Raw genomic sequence first — 19,103 nt, 5'->3', positions numbered from 1 at the left:
TGTCCTCTCATAATTCATCCAAAATATTCCACATCACTAAAGGTTCTAGAATCATACAGTGTATCAGACAAAAATTGACTAGGGATATGCATTCATTGCTAAGTCTTAAATTTTTAGTGTGTACAATATTGATTTTACACGTATTACCTATGAATTAATGCAAAGCTGATTTATGCATATTAAAAAGTTCTAATATATGATGCAAATTTTTAACATGAATGTGTAAAATGATCTTTAAAAAAATCCCAAAAAGAGGGGAGGGGAGGGGAAGGAAAAGACCAAATGAATCAAAAAAAAATTCAAACATTTTCTGCCTGTGCTCAATGATAGCAATACTTGTGGAAGGATTATCATAGGAAAAAAAAAACACATAAGATGTCATCTGATGTTTGACAGGAGTGCAGGTTTTATTTTAATGCCCTTAACAATCCTTTGAAGTGATATTTGAGTTTCAGCTTTTTATAATAGCTAATATACATGGAAAGGGATGGGATTTAGCTTAAGGTGAATTAGATTTAGGCACAATAGTTATTTCCTTGTTCCAGGTCTCACAATTTAAATTTGTACCCAAAGCCAGGCAGGATTAAGTGACTTTCCCAAGATCACAAATACAAATTGTTTATAAGTAATATGTAGAAATAAAACAAAACATAAAGGAAAAAATAATACCATTTTTCTTGGACTAACTTAATGTAGTTTATGATTAGCTTTCAAAGTTAACCACTTCTTCCTCAGATTAGAGGAAGAAGGGGTTACCTTTGAAAGTTAATCATAAACTACATTAAGTTAGTCCAGTAAAAAAATGTATTATTTTTTTCCTTTTTTTCTACATATTACCTTGAAGAGTGGACTAACATGGCCACCACACCTTTTCTCTCAAAATGGTTTATAGGAACTTACTTTACAGAATCTTGACCATAGAATGAGTCCATCGTCGGTGCATGTATTCGGACCTAAATAATAGATTAATAAAAACCATTTAAATAAAAATTTGATTTATGTTATTATTGAACAGCAAACAAGTCAATGGACCCAATTTACATGAGTGGTGAGAATGAAGGCCAAGTCTCCCACTGTCCTAGTCTCATCTCAGGTTGTAAAGAGAGGTGACCAATAATCCTGTACACTAGACTTAAAATCTCTTTATGAAAAATACTGTCTATAGAACTTAAATGCTTCTTGAGAATATCTACAGAAAAATTGAAAATTCTACACCAAATAGCACAGTTACTTACCGTAACAGGTGTTATCCAGGGACAGCAGGCAGATATTCTTAACGCATGGTTGACGTCACCGACGGAGCCCCGGTACGGACACTTTTAACTAGAAAGTTCTAGTTGGCTGCACCGCGCATGCGCGAGTGCTTTCCCGCCCGACGGAGGAGTGCGTGGTCCCCAGTTAAGATAAGCCAGCTAAGAAGCCAACCCGGGGAGGTGGGTGGGACTTAAGAATATCTGCCTGCTGTCCCTGGATAACACCTGTTACGGTAAGTAACTGTGCTTTATCCCAGGACAAGCAGGCAGCATATTCTTAACGCATGGGTGACCTCCAAGCTAACAGAGAGGGAGGAGGGATGGTTGGCCATTAGGAAAATAAATTTTGTAACACAGATTGGCCGAAGTGTCCATCCCGTCTGGAGAAGGCATCCAGACAGTAGTGAGCAGTGAACATGTGAACTGAGGACCAAGTGGCAGCCTTGCAGATCTCCTCGATGGGCGTGGAGCGGAGGAAAGCCACAGAAGCAGCCATAGCTCTGACCCTGTGGGCCGTGACAGCACCTTCCAGTGAGAGACCGGCCCGAGCATAACAGAACGCAATGCAGGCAGCAAGCCAGTTGGAAAGCGTCCGTTTAGAGACACGGCGACCTAGACGGTTAGGGTCGAAGGACAAAAAGAGCTGAGGTGACGAGCGGTGTGCCCTGGTACGGTCAAGGTAGTATGCAAGGGCGCGCTTACAGTCTAGCGTGTGTAATGCCTGCTCCCCAGGATGAGAATGGGGCTTAGGGAAAAAGACAGGCAACACAATGGACTGGTTGAGGTGGAAGTCCGAGACCACCTTGGGGAGAAATCTAGGATGGGTACGCAGAACCACCTTGTCATGGTGAAAAACAGTGAAAGGTGGGTCGGCAACCAGTGCATGTAGCTCACTAACCCTCCTGGCAGAGGTGATGGCAATGAGGAAAAGCACCTTCCACGTAAGAAATTTGAGCAAATTTTTGGCAAGAGGCTCAAAGGGAGGTTTCATGAGGGCTGATAAAACCACATTCAGGTCCCAGACGACTGGAGGAGGCTTCAGAGGTGGTTTGACATTGAAGAGGCCTCTCATGAACCGGGAAACCAGTGGATGAGCCGTGAGAGGTTTTCCGAGGATAGGCTCATGAAACGCAGTGATGGCACTGAGGTGGACTCTGATTGAGGTAGACTTGAGGCCAGCGTCGGACAGAGAGAGCAAATAGTCCAGAACAGTTTCCACCGCCATTGAGGTGGGATCGTGGTGATGCAGGAGACACCAAGAGTAGAACCTGGTCCACTTCTGATGGTAACACTGGAGGGTGGCCGGTTTCCTGGAGGCATCCAAAATACGACGGACAGGCTGAGACAGATTGTCTGGAGAGGTCAGCCCGAGAGAAACCAAGCTGTCAGGTGGAGCGAAGACAGATTGGGATGCAGTAGAGACTGATGCTGCTGTGTAAGTAGAGTAGGAAACACAGGAAGAGGAATGGGCTCCCTGGAGCTGAGCTGGAGCAGGAGGGAGAACCAGTGTTGGCGAGGCCACCGAGGAGCGACGAGAATCATGGTGGCTCTGTCCCTGCAGAGTTTGGTAACGTCCGCAACATCAGAGGCAGTGGAGGAAAGGCATAGAGGAACCGATCCATCCAGTCGAGCAGGAATGCATCCGGGGCCAGACGATGAGGAGAGAAGAGTCTGGAACAGAACTGGGGCAGCTGATGGTTGTGAGGAGCTGCAAAGAGGTCCACCTGAGGAGTGCCCCAGCGAGTAAAGATGGAGTGGAGTGTGGGAGGATCTAGAGTCCACTTGTGAGGTTGAAGGATGCGGCTGAGATTGTCGGCTAAGGAGTTCTGTTCTCCCTGGATATAGACAGCCTTGAGGAAGAGACTGTGGGCCGTGGCCCAGGTCCAGATGCGGATGGCCTCCTGACAGAGGAGGGGAGATCCGGTGCCGCCCTGCTTGTTTATGTAGTACATGGCGACTTGGTTGTCTGTGCACATGAGCAGAACCTGAGGGTAGAGAAGGTGCTGGAAGGCCTTGAGAGCATAGAACATGGCTCTGAGTTCCAGGAAATTGATGTGATGTTGACGCTCCTGAGGGGACCAGAGTCCCTGGGTGCGAAGATCTCCCAGGTGAGCTCCCCATGCATAGGGGGAGGCATCTGTGGTTATGATCATGGAGTGAGGGGGTAGATGAAAGAGCAGGCCCCTGGAAAGATTTGAGGAGTTCAACCACCATTGAAGAGATTGCTGAAGAGACGATGTCACAGAGATGGGATGAGAAAGAAGATCCGTGGTCTGCGACCATTGGTTGGCAAGAGCCCATTGAGATGTCCTGAGGTGGAGTCGCGCCAGAGGAAGCACATGGACCGTCGAGGCCATGTGGCCCAGGAGGACCATCATCTGTCGGGCTGGAATGGAGTGATGAAGGAGCACCTGACGACAGAGGTGGAGCAGGGTCCGTTGACGGTCGGAGGGGAGAAACGCCCTCATCAGAGTGGTGTCGAGAACTGCTCCAATGAACTGAAGTCGCTGTGTGGGAAGCAGATGCGACTTGGGGTAGTTGATCTCGAACCCCAGGAGGTGGAGGAAAGAGATGGTGTAATGAGTGGCTTGTAGCACAAGTGGAGACGTAGGTGCCTTCACCAACCAATCGTCCAAATAGGGGAACACCTGGAGGTCGTGAGACCTGAGGAAGGCCGCCACCACAATAAGGCACTTGGTGAACACCCTGGGCGATGAAGCGAGGCCAAAAGGTAGCACTTTGTACTGATAGTGACGGTGCTGTATCTGAAACCGTAGGTAGAGACATGAAGTCGGATTGATTGGGATGTGAGTGTAGGCCTCTTTGAGGTCCAGGGAACATAGCCAGTCGTGCTGAGAGAGAAGAGGGTAAAGCATGGCAAGGGAGAGCATTCTGGACTTCTCCTTGACCAGACACTTGTTGAGGTCCCTGAGATCGAGGATGGGACGGAGGTCTCCAGTCTTCTTGGGAACCAGGAAGTAGTGGGAGTAGAATCCCTGACCCCTTTGGTCCGGAGGCACCTCTTCGATGGCATTGAGAAGAAGGAGGGATTGGACCTCCCTCAGGAGGAGGGGGGTTTGGGAGGAGTGAGAAGCAGACTCTACGGGAGGATTGTCTGGTGGAAGAGTCTGGAAGTTGAGAGAGTAGCCGTGGCGAATGATGTTGAGGACCCATTGGTCTGATGTGATGACCTCCCAACGGCTGAGGAAGAGCCCAGGGACAGTGAGGGGGTTCTCCCAGTTCTTATAAAAAGTTTCCCGTAGGATGTCATGTACGGGTAAGTTGAGGAACTCCTTCGGGGGTTGCTCAAAGTCTAGGGCATCGAGAAAGGCCTGTGACTTTTTAGAGTCAGACTCTAAGGGAATAGAAAGAGCAGCAGACATCTCCCTGAGGAATTTGGTGAACGAGGACTGTTCAGGTTTTGAAACGGTATCAGTCACTGAAGGTTCCTCGTCCGTGGAGGAAGCATCTTCCTCGGTACCATGTGGGGATTCTTCCCATAAGTCTGGGTCCCTGATGTCGGGGTGCGCACGGCGGGACATCGGTGTGGAGGGCTCGGCATGGCGGGTTTTGGAGAGAGACTTGCCAGAGCGGACCGAGGCGGTACCGGGTGAGGAAGACCGGTGCCGTACCTGGTACCGAGAAGGATCGGCATCAGAGCGGGTCTGTACCGTAGGTTGAGAAAGATGTGGCTCAGCCGACAGGACCGGCATGGAAGTGTTGAGCGGTAACGAGGGGGTCGACACCGATGGAATGGTGCGAGGCTCGGACCGGTCCTGTACCGAAAGGTGCGGTGCCAGTAACGCCGGCAACAGATGTTGGAGTTGTTGCTGCAGCTGCTCCTGTAACTGGGTTTGGAGTATGGCCGCAATGCGGTCGTCCAGGGGGGGCACCGGTACCGCTTTTTTCTTTTTCGGTACCATAGGTTCCGCTCTACGCTCCGGCGATGACGAGGCCGATGACGAGGCACTCACCAATATCGGAGCGGAGCGTTTGCGGGGTCGATGCGGTGCTGGGGTTGCCGGTGTCGCAACCGTGGCAGGAGGGCGCTCAAGGGAAGTGGAAGGCTTCTTAGCCGGCTTACCTGGGGCCAGCGACCCCGAAGAAGGATCTGGTGGAGTCGAAGTAGTCGGTGTCGACTTTTGCGGTGCCGTTGACGTCGCGGCAGATTCCATGGCCGATCTGGTACCGAAGAGAATATTTTGCTGGATCTGCCTATTTTTTAATGTGCGCTTTTTAAGCGTAGCACAGCGGGTGCAGGTGTCCGCCCGATGCTCTGGACCCAAGCACTGCAGGCACCAATTGTGCGGGTCGGTAAGAGAGATCGGGCGTGCACACCGCTGGCACTTCTTAAAACCCGGTTGAGGGGGCATGAAGGGAAACACGGCCTCCGCAAAATCAAAGCCAGAGGCCTGTATGGTGGCAACAGGCCCCGCTGGGGCCGGCTGTAAAAAAAATAAAGAAAACTCGATGAGTTTTTATTTTTTTTTTTTGTATAAAGAAAATTAACGGGATCCGAAAGGAAAAAAACGGAAAAAAGTACGCGAGCGGGAAGGCAGAACTAAGTTTTCAACAGCCGTTGAAACACATGCGACTTCTTCGCTCCGCGGAAACGAAGAAACTGGGGACCACGCACTCCTCCGTCGGGCGGGAAGGCACTCGCGCATGCGCGGTGCTGCCAACTAGAACTTTCTAGTTAAAAGTGTCCGTACCGGGGCTCCGTTGGTGACGTCACCCATGCATTAAGAATATACTGCCTGCTTGTCCTGGGATAAAAATGTAAAGCTTCAGTGCACATTTTTCAGACTCCATTTGTTCACATAACCATGGGCTGAATAATATTTCATGTAAACAGTAATTACACAAAATAGTTCTTAGGTAAAGATTCAGAATTGCCAGTTCTTGGTTCAAAAGGCCCTCAGGAATACAGTAATAGTACACTTGAACCAGGGTTACTGAAGAAATCCCCAGAGCCCGAGGGAAGCTCAGATCTGCAATTAGTGTAGTTTAAGTTTATTAAAAATTGTTATACCACCTAGAATAACTTCTAGGCGGTGTACAAAATAGTAAAATTATAAAATATAGAAGACAAATATTAACATTTATAGGTCAGACAGATAAAACAAATATTAACACTTACAGGTCGGACAGACATAACATTATTTATGCTAATTACTTTTGATTACAAGGGGTTAGGGGGAAGAACTATAATTTTAAATAGGAAAGAAAGACATTTAAGGTTACAACACTAAGGAAGAGGAGAATTTCATTTGTGTAGGAGATAAATAGAATGAAAGAAATTCATAAATCGAATGCATCCTTGAATAAAAAGGTCTTCAGGTTCGATTTAAATTTATCCAGAGAGGTTTCTTTGCAGAGATAAGAGTGGATGGAATTCCATAATTGAGGTACTGTGACTAAGAATATGGCGGAGCATGTAGTGTCATAAATTATTTGTTGTGGTGTGGGTATTACTAAAAGGTTCTGATTTTGTGATCTTAACGTTCTTGAGGGTGTATATGGGATTAGCAATCTATGGATGAATTCTGGTTGTTTGGAGGTCTTTGTTTTAAAGGTAAGTAATACGATCTTACAGCTTATTCTGTAGGAGACAGGTAGCCAATGAAATTTTATTAGTATTGGGGTTACGTGGTCATATTTTTTTTTTTTGTTCGAAGTTTTATTGCCATGTTTTGTATTATTTGTAGTGTTCTTAATTCTTTTTGAGTTGTACCTTTATAGAGACCATTATAGTAATCAATTCTAGAAATAATGAGAGAGTGTATAAGTATGTTCGGAGATGAAGGTTCTAGAAGATTTGCTATAGACCTTATCATTTGTAGTCAATAGAAGCAATTTTGGACAACAGTGCTAATTTGGTTAAGGTAGGATAGTTTTTCATCAAAGGTTACTCCTAGTATTTTTATAGTATGTACTATTTGTAGTGGCGTTGATTTAAGATAGCTAGGTGATGGTATTAGTTGTGTGCTTTTACAAGGGAAAAACATTATTTTTGATTTAGATGTATTAAGAGCCAACATATTATCATTTAGCCAATTGCTGATTTGTTCAAGTTTTTTGTTTACCGTGTCATATCAATGGGGGTGTAAGTTGCCACACCTAAGCACACCTTGTAGCGTGTATCCTAGTATTCTTTAAAAGTTTTGTGTGTCACTAGTCAAAACAACCATACTCCATCCACAAGTACATCCTACTTACAGTTGCATGCTAAGTGGCATATACACTATTCCCTTCCCACCCCCACCAATATACAGCACTATTTAACTGGCCAGGAAAGGCTCCTGGTCGGTTAAATAGTATTCGGACAGCTAACCACTAATATTCAACAGGAGACAGATGGTTATCTCTCCTGAATATTCATGGTTAGCGGCTAGATTCAAATATTCAAGTGCTGACCGGCTATGTTTAGCAGGCAAATCAGATCACACAAATAGCAGTCCTATCTTTGCCGTTATTATCTTAACCAGTCATCACTGAATAATCACTTAGCCGGTTAAGACAGAGCCGATCCCACCCCCCCCCCCCCCCAAAAAAAAAAGGATATTCAATATTTGTTGCTGGAAACAGCCTGGCATGAAATATCTGGGTTGAGTGCGGGCGGATAACATGCTAAATACTAGGCCCTACGTTTATAGAATAGCACCACTTACATACACACATATTTGCCAATTAAGAGCACTAATCCCATGAGGAGTACTAACACTAGTAAATGCTAATATTTACTAAAAACGCTGGCACCTTAATATAGGCATGCCTTATAGAACTGCTTTTAAAAACTGCTGTACAGTGTCCTGGCAATAAAGCCAGCTTTTCCATAAAACACTCCTTGGTTCACAAGCAAAAGTACTGATATGTTATTATACAGTAGTATCGATGAGAAACAAACCAGGAGGAAGCTGACGCAAGATAATTAACATTGTATTAACAACAGTGAGCAAGTATACTTTAGAGCAAATAACGATCAAGAGGAGTCAAATTTACCCTTGTGAGATCTAGCTCCTCAACATAAATTGGGAATTTGCCCATCCACAGTAGGTCCAGACTAAGGGGCTGCCTACAAAACCCAAGGTATCCTGGGCTAGGCACCAGTGTTCCCTCTAAGCGGGCGGGTGTTGTGAGCAAACTTTTTTCACTGTGAGCTAAAAATATCGGGCGCCAGCAAGTTATGAGCCAAATAAATATGTTGCTTTCTACCACAGAACTTCCTTACGTTTGTATGGAATCTATCCCCTTTCAACTTTAGAGAGTGCCCTCTCGTTCTCCCTGCCTTAGCTACTAAGTCTATTCCCTTCAGTACCTTGAATGTTTCTATCATGTCCCCTCTCAATCTCCTCTGCTCAAGGGAGAAGAGGCCCAGTTTCTCTAATCTTTCGCTGTACGGCAACTCCTCCAGCCCCTTAACCATTTTAGTTGCTCTTCTCTGGATCCTTTCGAGTAGTACCGTGTCCTTCTTAAAGTACCAGTGCTGGACGCAGTACTCCAGGTGAGGGCGTACCATGGCCCGGTACAGCAGCATGATAACCTTCTCTGTCTCTTCAGTCCAGCATCTGCCCCTTCCATTCACTGTCTGTCTTTCCCTGCCATCTCTCTTCCTGCCCCCCCCACCCCCCAATTTGGTCTAGCATCCATCATCTTCCTTCTGTTCCCCTCATGGTCTGGCATCTCTATCCTTCCCTCCCCCCTGTGGTTTTTAGCATATCTCTCTTCTCATTTCCTCCACTCAGATCTGATCATTCTCTGCTCTCTCTTCCCTTTTCTTCTCTGGTCTTCCTTCTCTATTTTCTGCCTCCATCTAAATTAAATTCTTTCTTACTATTTAGTCCCGTTTCCCTCTTTTCACTGTGTCTACACACAGCTTGTCACCCCTTTCCCTCACCCCTCCATTATCTTACTATTTTCTTCCCCCTTTATTTATCTCCTCCTTCCATCCAGTATGTGTTCTTTCCCCACTTCCATTCAGCATCTGCTCTCCCTTCTCAACTGACATCCATCTGCCTTCTGCTCTCTCTCCCTTCTTCTCACTTCCATCATCTGTCCCCTTCTCTCTCTCTCTCATCTCCTCCATTCCATCATCTGCCCCTTCTCTCTCTCTCTCTCTCTCTCCCCCCCCCCAACTTCCATCATCTGCCCCCCTTCCCCTCACCTTTGTGGGTCACTTTCTTTCCCCTGAGGGTGGCTCATGTAACAGGGGAAACTTTGGCCGAGCAGAACCGCTTGATTGACAGTGGAACTTACTTGATTGATGTCGATGCTGGGGCCCGTTGCCGTTTGAAGGAAAAAAAAAAAGGTGGAAAAAAGGAACCTGTAAAGGCGAGAGGAAGGGAAACCTCCAGGACAGCTGCTTTTTGCCCTCCTTCAGCGGCCCAAGAGTTCAGACCAGCAGCGGCAGCTCTGTATGCTTTTAACTTCGGCACAGAGCTGCCCCTAATCAATAGTTTAGCGCGGTTTCATGAGGCAGCCTCGGGGCCTTTGATAGCCGGCCCGCTTCGATGATGCGATGTGGGCCGGCCTAGCAAAGGCCCCGAGGCTGCCTTATGAAACCGCGCTAAACTATTGATTAGGGGCAGCTCTGTGCCGAAGTTAAAAGCATACACAGCTGCCGCTGCTGGTCTGGAGGTGCGGAGACAAGGCAGGAGGCAAACGCGGTGGAAGGCAGGAGTCCCGGCGAAGGCAGGAGTCCCGGCACAGCGACTGCAACAGGAAGTTGCAAGTCAGCTGACGCCGGCCTTTCGTTGCGGCGGGGACCGAATCCTTCGCGGACCGGCAAGATTTTGTTTGCGGACCGGCGGTTGAAGAACTGTGCTCTACACTGTGTGCGCTGTGACGAGAAACTTGTGCGCTGCGAGGTAATATTTTGTGCGTGAGCGCACCCCAGCGCAGCTTAGCGGGAACACTAGTAGTGAGGGTCAAAGATAGGTCTGCTGTTCTGGCATCTGCTAGGGTTGGGCGTCTTCATTTTGTCATGTTCTGTTTTGAAATGAAAATGCTTATAATAAAAAGAGCTTCCCCCCGATTCTTAATATGCACAATGAATATTCAAAAGTAGGGTGGGGCAATTTCAAATATATTGTTACACTAAAATATGAAATCCTTGGGCAGTCTGGAAACCTACAGGCAGGCTCCCAACTCAGTTTGGAATTGACTCTACAGCAATGTTTCTCAAGCCAGTCCTGGAGTACCCCCAGAGCAGTGTTTCCCAATCCTGTCCTGGAGGACCACCAGCCAGTCAGGTTTTTGGGATAGCCCTAATGAATATGGATGAGAGAGATTTTCATATAAAGGAGGAGACAGGCATGCAAATCTGCTCAATGCATATTCATTATGGCTGTCCTGACTGGTTGGTGGTCCTCCAGGTCAGGGTTGGGAACCACTGCCCTAGACAGTCTGTGCTTCGGGAAATCCACAATGAATATGCCTGAGATACATCTGCATGCACTGAATCCATTCTGAAAGCCAGACTTGTTAATGGTACTGAGAAATGGCTTGAGAAATATAGATCTGCTGTTCTTCCTCCTAGCATACTCAGGTTACAATCAATTCTGATATTTACAGTATTTTAAAGTCTTTCCTTATTTAATCCTGAAGTGGTTTCCTCTGTTCCGTGCATGACTTTTCTCCCTGCCCCCATTAATGTGTTGCTGGAGGCAGCTTACTAAGATTACTGATTAGTTGGAGCAGAATCAATTGAAATGAAATTTAGTGAAATTTAAAATTTTATTTTTCCCAAGAAACACGCAGCACCTTCCACCGTTGACGTTAAACTTGTGTTAATGTCTGCTTTCCACGTTGCACTTTGGGAGTCGTTTTTGACTCTACTCTGTCATTTCACCATAACATCACAGAAGTTGTAAAAAAAATTATTTTTCAGTTATGGCAAATTAGGTCAATTTTAACACCTGATGACTAAGGATGCATTGCATATTCTTATTCATGCCCTAGTGATCATTAATCTGGACTATTGTAACTCAGTGCTTCAGTGTGTGTATAACAAGGAAGTGTCAAGGCTCCAACTAGTACAATATTGATATAAAGTTGTTATTAGGCAGTCATAGGTTTGACCATGTGACCTTTTTTCAGCTGGAACACTGGTTGCCAGTTAAATTATGAATTAAGTATAAGATATTGGTGTTAATTTCAGGCAAGTTTGGGTACATTTCTGTCATTTTTATCTCGTTATATACCATCGCATGTGCCATCACAACCTTTGCTTTCTTCACAGCAGTTTTTGTTACAGGTGCCATCAGCCAATCATGTTCCTTCTACCACCTTTCAGGGTATGTTATGGTCAGTGATGGATCCCACGCTCTGGAATCAATTGCCCTAGAGCCTGCATGTTATGCTACCTCTGCCAATGTTTAAACCACAGCTTATTTATTTCATGAAACCTTCCCAGAATTAACAGTTATTGAGAGCTAGGTTCTGCTGGTGGTTTTTGAACTGGTAGCTGATGGGAGCACCAGAACTAAACTTTTTATGCTCTTTTTCTTTTCTATTTTATGGCATTCTTTTTTTTTTTTTTTTTTTTAATCTTTATTCATTTTTAAACTTTCAACAAGTACATAATAATACCATCATATTCACTTTAATATAACTTATTAATCTTACATATATTGAAATCATAATACTATTTCTCCCTCCCTCCCTCCATTATATCCTTATAATTTCAGATAATTTAAAATTAATCCCACCCTCCCCCACCCTATGCTTCAATAAATAAAGGAGAAGAAATAAATTATTAATTATAAACAATCCTTACAATAATTTGTTAATGGCTCCCAAACATCAATGAATTTTTTATAACACCAAACCCTACCTGACCACTAACAATACTACTCCCCTCCCCCTCTCAGCCACTCTATTAGCAGAACACTTCCAAAATAAAATTACCAATGCAAGAGCTACCCTCAATGACACCTCTACCCATCCTAACGAATTCACAATTCTCCCCATAGATAGAGATTCTACTGCAGCAGATAGAATATGATCTCAATTCCCCAACATATAATGGCCTGAATTCAACAAATACTACAAAAAATACAGCCATGCGTCCTGTGACCTCAACAACTGTCCACCATATCTCCTAAAAACATCCAGCACAAAATTCCGCGCTCTTCTTCTAAACTGAATACAAATCTTGCTAATAAATGGCCACTACCCTACCAACCTCAGCAAAATCATCATCACCCCGATCCTCAAAGACCCCAAAGGACCGATAGACCAAACAGCCAACTACCCATTGCCTCTATTCCACTCTACGTCAAAATAACAGAAGGACTAGTTGCCAAACTCCTCTCCAATTACCTAGAAAACCATAACATACTCCATCCCACACAAACCGGCTTCAGAAACAACTTCAGCACGGAAACACTACTAGGATCTCTCTTGGACACAGCCAGACAACATCTCAGCACAGGAAAAAAATGATGCTCATACAACTAGACCTTACCGCTGCATTCGACTTGGTGGACCATAACATTCTACTACAAATCCTGGATACAATAGGTATCACAGATAAAGTATACACATGGTTTTGAAGGATTCCTTAAATCAAGAACCTATAGAGTAAAATCAGACAAACAAAAATCTGAATCTTGGTCAAACCCCTGCGGAGTTCCCCAAGGATCCCCTCTATCCCCGACTCTCTTCAATCTCTATACAGCCTCCCTCAGCTCTCACCTGGACAAACAAGGCATAACCTCCTACAACTATGCCGATGACATTACTATTCTCATACCCTTCGATCAACCTGAACTCTCCATGACGAACACAATATATCAAACTAAAATCAATAGCAACCTGGATGAAAGATCACAAACTGAAATTGAACCCAGATAAAACGAAATTCATCCTCCTAGAAAACAACAAAATACCAACCATAACCAACATTGAAATCAACACAATCGACTACCCCATACAAACCACCCTAAAACTGCTAGGAATAACTATCGACAGATGCTGCACCATGCAACCGCAAATCAATAAAACAATACAAAAGTCATTCTTAGTCATGAGAAACTTAAGACAAGTTCAGAAATTCTTCGAGAAAACTCAATTCCAGCTCATAGTTCAGTCCTTAATACTAGGCCTACTTAACTACTGTAATATCCTCTACCTTCCATGCCGTACAACCATAACAAAACAACTACAAACTATCCAAAACACAGCACTAAGACTCATCTACTCATTAAAGAAACATGATCACATTACAGAAGCATATCTCCAATCGCACTGGCTTCCGATCCCAGCAAGAATACAATTTAAATTCTACTGCCTACTATTTAAGACTTTATACGGAGACAGTCCAAACTACCTGAATAACTGCCTCATCCACAACCAGACATAGGAAAACTCACACCCCATTCTCATACCTCCCAATTAAGGAGGTCAAACGGAAAAAACTATATGATGGCCTCCTGGCCACTCAAGCAGCCAAACTAGACAACCAAATCGCCAATCTACTGACGGCATCGCTCGATTACAAGACTTTTAGAAAAGAAATAAAGACCATACTCTTCAAGAAAACTCTGAAAAAAGAAATAATACCACAAGTCTCAAACTCCACCTCTCACTAAAGCCAACTATCCCAAACAAATAACCTTACCCATTTCTTACTCTTTTTGAAAATGACCAATTTTTTTTTTTTTTTGTAAGTTCTTGTTGTAATACATCTTGGATAATTCTTTTGTAATCCGCCTTGAACTGCAAGGTAATGGCGGAATAGAAATCCCTAATGTAATGTGACAAGTGTGTTGAACTTAGGGGTGAATATGTGGAATAACTTGTAAATTTCATGGCTCCAAGTCATTCCCTTCTTGGTTGTGCTGAGAACTTTTCAGCACCCCCTCGTAAGTTCATACTTCATAACCCTTAGTTTTTGATGACCTGTCTTTATGATTTTGAATAAATGATTTTATTTCTTTTAGAATGCCTATCAGATACATCTGCTGAAATAGTCTTATTCTTGAAAGTTCATGCCTCAATAAATAGGCTGCACTATGAGGTGTCCACAACTTTCTTATTGTTAAAATTCTAACTGAAAAGATTCTTGAAACTTTGACAGGACAGAGGCAAGAATTTCTCTTCTTTAATAAACGCCACCTTATAAGCACAAAGATTCAAAATCTTCCACTCTGATTTATATTGATGTTTTCAGATTAGTGTACAAATCCTGAAGCACAGTGAAATCGTATTCCATGGACATCAGTTTTTAACATCCTCAGCCAAACTCCTATGGCTTAGGTTGAAATCAAGAGTAGACAGAGACAGTGAAACACCTTGTATGAGAGGACCAAATAAACCAAGTTCTGTTTCTTCACTCCACAAACTCCTTGGTTTCTTATATTGAATAGAACAAGAAATTGGTAGTGCCATGGCCCCTGTGGCCCATCTCACTCCACAGCCTATGATACCATTATCCTGTGTTGAAAGAGCAAGAAAAAAAGCGACAGAAAGCTGACCAATACTCATTGAAGAACAGAAATAAATCCCAAGCATAAGCAACTGCAAGGTTGGTAAGTGAGTTTATGAAAGATCTGGCAGGATAACTTAATACAAGAAAAAAAAAAAAAAAGGAAAACATTAGCAACACCCAAGGAAAATAACACAGGAGCATACCAAGTAATTTCTCTCCCAGCATTCTCAGCTGGTCTGCATTGAGACCCCTTTTTGTTACAGATGAAAACTGCCAACTTAGAACATCAGCAATTAAGGACCATTTTGCTACTGGGGGATTCAGAAAGAAGGACAAATTCTAGAGAGAAACAAAGAACAAGAATCACCAATCAGCAACCTAACCAAACAGCAGAGGGGAAAAAACCCCATATTCACTCAAAACTCTGAAATGCTTATTATGAAAAGGTTCGTTACCAGCTTTATGCTAAAGAGCACTAGTGATAAGGCATCCAATATTTATGGCCTCCTCCTTAGGCTTCCAGACTGATTAGAACTATCATGGGGAAGGGATGGCACATGAAGCTAAGGTACCAAGTGACCTTATTTAGCACAAAAGTATCACCATAGTGGGTCAGACCAAAGGTCCATCAAGCCCAGTATCGTGTCTCCAACAGTCGCCAGTACAGAATCCCAAAAGAATAAAATAGATTTCATGCTGCTGCTTTTCCTTCTCTCTCATAGCAAAAAGGTTTCCCAAGAAAGGGCAGCAACAGAAATAGGAAAAGTATACACATAAGAACAAAATTGCAAATTTACTCAACCTGGCTGGAGGCATGTTCAAGAACGTAGTTTGGGTACAACTGAAAGCCACATGTATAAATTTCCTAAGGTACCTTGGGCTCATTTGTGAGCATGTTGTACCACAGAATTGAAGCCCATCCACTGGGAAGCTGGCTAACATTGGAAATTACTACAATGGGGAGAGAAGTTGTCTGCAGAGAAAAAGGAAAAAAAAATTAGTAATGGAGATATTGCACCATTAACATAGCCTAGCAAGATGTAAAACTGAAAGCATAAGCTATGGGTCATAGTAGTGTGTGTGTAAAGACATACGCCTATCTACTCACACATATGCACAAATATCCATCAGCTTTAGATTTATTTACCATGGAAACAAAGAGGAAGTTAATCAGCTGGTGGCTGACCGTTGCTAGCATTATCCCTGGAAATTCAATGCTGGGTCATGTCCAGGCTCCAGCGTTGAATTTCTGGGTATATGCTGGTTGCAAAAACACAGTCAGTTAAGTGCGATATTCAGCACTTAAGCAGCTATGGCAAACTGAATAAAGATAGGACCGCATAAAGCACAGTCCTATTTATGTGATTATTCTATCCATTTAGTGATGATTCTAACTCCAGAACGCTCACAAAATAGCTGGGCTAATTGGGCATTTTTAGCAGCACCAACCTGTTAAGCAATTTAAACATCCAGAAACTATTTCTGGACCTTTAAATCACTTTGAATATCTACCCCATAGCATATGATAGCATATAAAGACCATGGGGGCAATTTCTATAACTTGGTGTCTTCATTTAAGCATGCTAATGCTGCATGATGAGCGCCATAAGAAAATAAGAATAGCCTTACTGGGTCCACCAAGCCTAGTAGCCTGTTCTCAAAGTGTACAATCCAGGTCACTAGTACCAGGCCAAAACTCAAAGAGTAGCAACATTCCATGCTAACGATCCAAGTCAAGCAGAGGCTTCCCCCATGTCTTAATAACAGATTATGGACTTTCCTCCAGGAATTTGTCCAAACCTTTCTTAAAACCAGCTACGCTATCCGCTTTTACCACAACCTCTGACAACGCGTTCCAGAGCTTAACTATTCTTTGAGTGAAAAAATATTTCCTCCTATTGGTTTTAAAAGTAATTTCCCTGCAGTTTCATCGAGTGTCCCCTAATCTTTGTACTTTTTGACGGAGTGAAAAATCGATCCACTTCTACCCGTTCTACTCCACTCAGGATTTTGTAGACTTCAATCATATCTCTCCTCAGCCTTCTCTTTTCCAAGCTGGAGCCCTAACCTTTTTAGTCTTTCCTCATACAAGAGGAGTTCCATCTCCTTTATCATCTTGGTCGCTCTTCTTTGAACCTTTTCTAATGCCGCTATATCTTTCTTAAGATAAGGAGACCAGAATTGAACAGAATACTCCAGGTGAGACATTATAATATCTTTAGTCTTGTTAACCATCCCCTTTTTAATAATTCCTATCATCTTGTTTGCTTTTTTGGCCGCCACTGCATATTGGGTGGAAGGTTTGATCGTATTGTCTACAATGACACCCAGATCCCTTTCTTGGGCGCTAACCCCAAGGTGAACCATAGCATCCGGTAACTATGATTTGGGTTATTTTTCCCCAATATGCATCACTTTGCATTTGTCAACATTAAATTTCATCTGCCACTCGGACGCCCAGTCTTCCAATTTCCTAAGGTCTGCCTGCAATGTTTCACAATCCGCATACGTTTTAACAACTTTGAACAGTTTAGTGTCATCTGCAAATTTAATCACCTCATTCGTCATTCCAATTTCCAGATTGTTTATAAATAAGTTAGCACCGGTCACAGTACAGATCCCTGCAGCACTCCACGTTTTAGTCTCCTCCATTGAAAAAAATGACCATTTAACCTTACCCTCTGTTTTCTATCCGATAACCAATTCCTAATCCACAACTGAACTTTGCCTCCTATACCATGACTCTCTAATTTTCTTAGGAGCCTTTCATGTGGAACTTTGTCAAAAGCTTTCTGAAAATCTTGATACACTATATCAACCGCCAGTTCTATAAAGACATCTGACTGCCATTAGATATCGATTGAATTTCAGTTTTAAGCCTAGTTTTGGTTACTGCTGAAAGGTTATTTCAAATTTTGACCATGTTTCTAGCTTTGACTAAAAATGACCATGTGTTTTCAGTGGAAGCCAAAAAGAGTGTGGCATAGTGATTAGAGCTACAGCCTCAGCGCCCTGAGGTTGTGGGTTCACGCCCCACACTGCTCCCTGTGACCCTGGACAAGTCACTTAATCCTCCACTGCTCCAGGTACATTAGATAAGATTGTGAGTTCACTAGGTCAGATAAGGAAAATTTTCTTGAAGTACCTGCATATAAACCACTTTAAGTGTGTTTGTATAACTACAAAAAGGCGGTATACAAGTCTCAATCCCCTCCTCACCTTCCCTGTTCCATTCTGTCTCTATCTATCCCTTCTTCTGAAGCCCCTCTCCTGATTACCTCCCCCACCCATAGGCCCCCCTGGAATTCTCTTACAATCCCTTGTGGTCTAGGAGTGTAGTTGGGCCAGGAGCAATCCCCAATTACTCCTGTCCATTCCGGCTTTGCTCTCAAAATAGGCAGGAGAGATGCCGACTCCCTCCTGCCAGACACTCCCCAACATTTCCACCCTGAGATTGACAGGAGGGATCCCTACTTTCTCCTGCCTGACACCTCCCAACCCCCCTTAGATTGGCAGGAGTGATGCTCACTCCCTCCTACCTGACCCCCCCCCCGTCTCTGAGATTGGAAGGAGGGATACCCACTCCTTGCTGCTGGACCCCCTCAATCACCTGACACCCCACTCCAACACCCCCCGAATCCCAAAAGCTTTTGGCCAAAACAAGCTGCAGCTAAAACTCATCATCTGGTTTCAACCAAAACTGAATATGAACCAATGGTGGTTCCATGTGCAAACTGTCTTCAGCTTGAATCCCTCATGAAGGAAGTAAAGGAACTGAGAGAGGAGGTGACAAAATTGAGAAGCATCTGTGAGAATAAGAGAGGACAGCAGGACTCAGGTTATGAGACCCTACAAGATCGACACCGTGACTTTAAGAGTAGGTAGATTATTTCATAAGGGATTCAGGCTGAAGACAGTTTGCCCTTGGAACAACCCCCTCTGCTTGGGTAAAATTTTCTGTCTGCACAGAGATAGAAGCTGTAACCTGGGCAACAGGTTTGGCGACACAATGTTTCCAAGTCATACTGTGGTTGCAGAAGTACTTGCACCCTTCCCACCCCCCCAAGTCTAAATGCCAGTAAGTAGAATATTCCAAAGGAGTTTTTCTTCCCCTTAGCAGATCCTCACTCAGCACCTCTTCAGGACAAGGAGCAGCTGAGTTTCAAGTTTATTAAGATTTGTTATCTACTCAATATCATATATTTTAATGCGTATAACAATTTGTTAAACAAAGGGGAGAACAAGACATTGGATACAAATTATATACGTTCTGAAACAAACTGGTACAAAAGGCAAGAGGGATGAACTACAATCTTTAAAGAAAGAAAAGAAACATTTAGGGAAGGACACATATGGTGGGAACACATAAAAAAGACTGCAAGCTTTGACAATCCCCAGCAATCCTTCATATTCAATTT

The 19,103-nt window shown here is 43.8% G+C and overlaps 1 protein-coding gene across 4 annotated transcripts in view; it reads right to left on the bottom strand.

Annotated features, from left to right (window-relative positions):
• Positions 1-19,103, bottom strand: part of STAT1 (signal transducer and activator of transcription 1) — a 140,824-nt gene that overhangs the window by 51,673 nt on the left and 70,048 nt on the right. For all 4 annotated transcript variants that reach the window (XM_033944995.1, XM_033944996.1, XM_033944997.1 and 1 more), the window contains 3 exons: positions 15,560-15,658; positions 14,889-15,024; positions 901-953 (listed from right to left, as the gene is read on the bottom strand). In XM_033944995.1, the coding sequence (XP_033800886.1) occupies positions 901-953; positions 14,889-15,024; positions 15,560-15,658 (288 nt within the window). The remainder of the gene's footprint in view (positions 1-900; positions 954-14,888; positions 15,025-15,559; positions 15,659-19,103) is intronic.

The sequence above is a fragment of the Geotrypetes seraphini genome, chromosome 5 (assembly GCF_902459505.1).
Source record: "Geotrypetes seraphini chromosome 5, aGeoSer1.1, whole genome shotgun sequence".
Classification (NCBI taxonomy): Eukaryota; Metazoa; Chordata; class Amphibia; order Gymnophiona; family Dermophiidae; genus Geotrypetes; species Geotrypetes seraphini.
The sequence above is the reverse complement of the archived record's forward strand: the minus strand, read 5'-3'. Positions and strand labels throughout refer to the sequence as shown.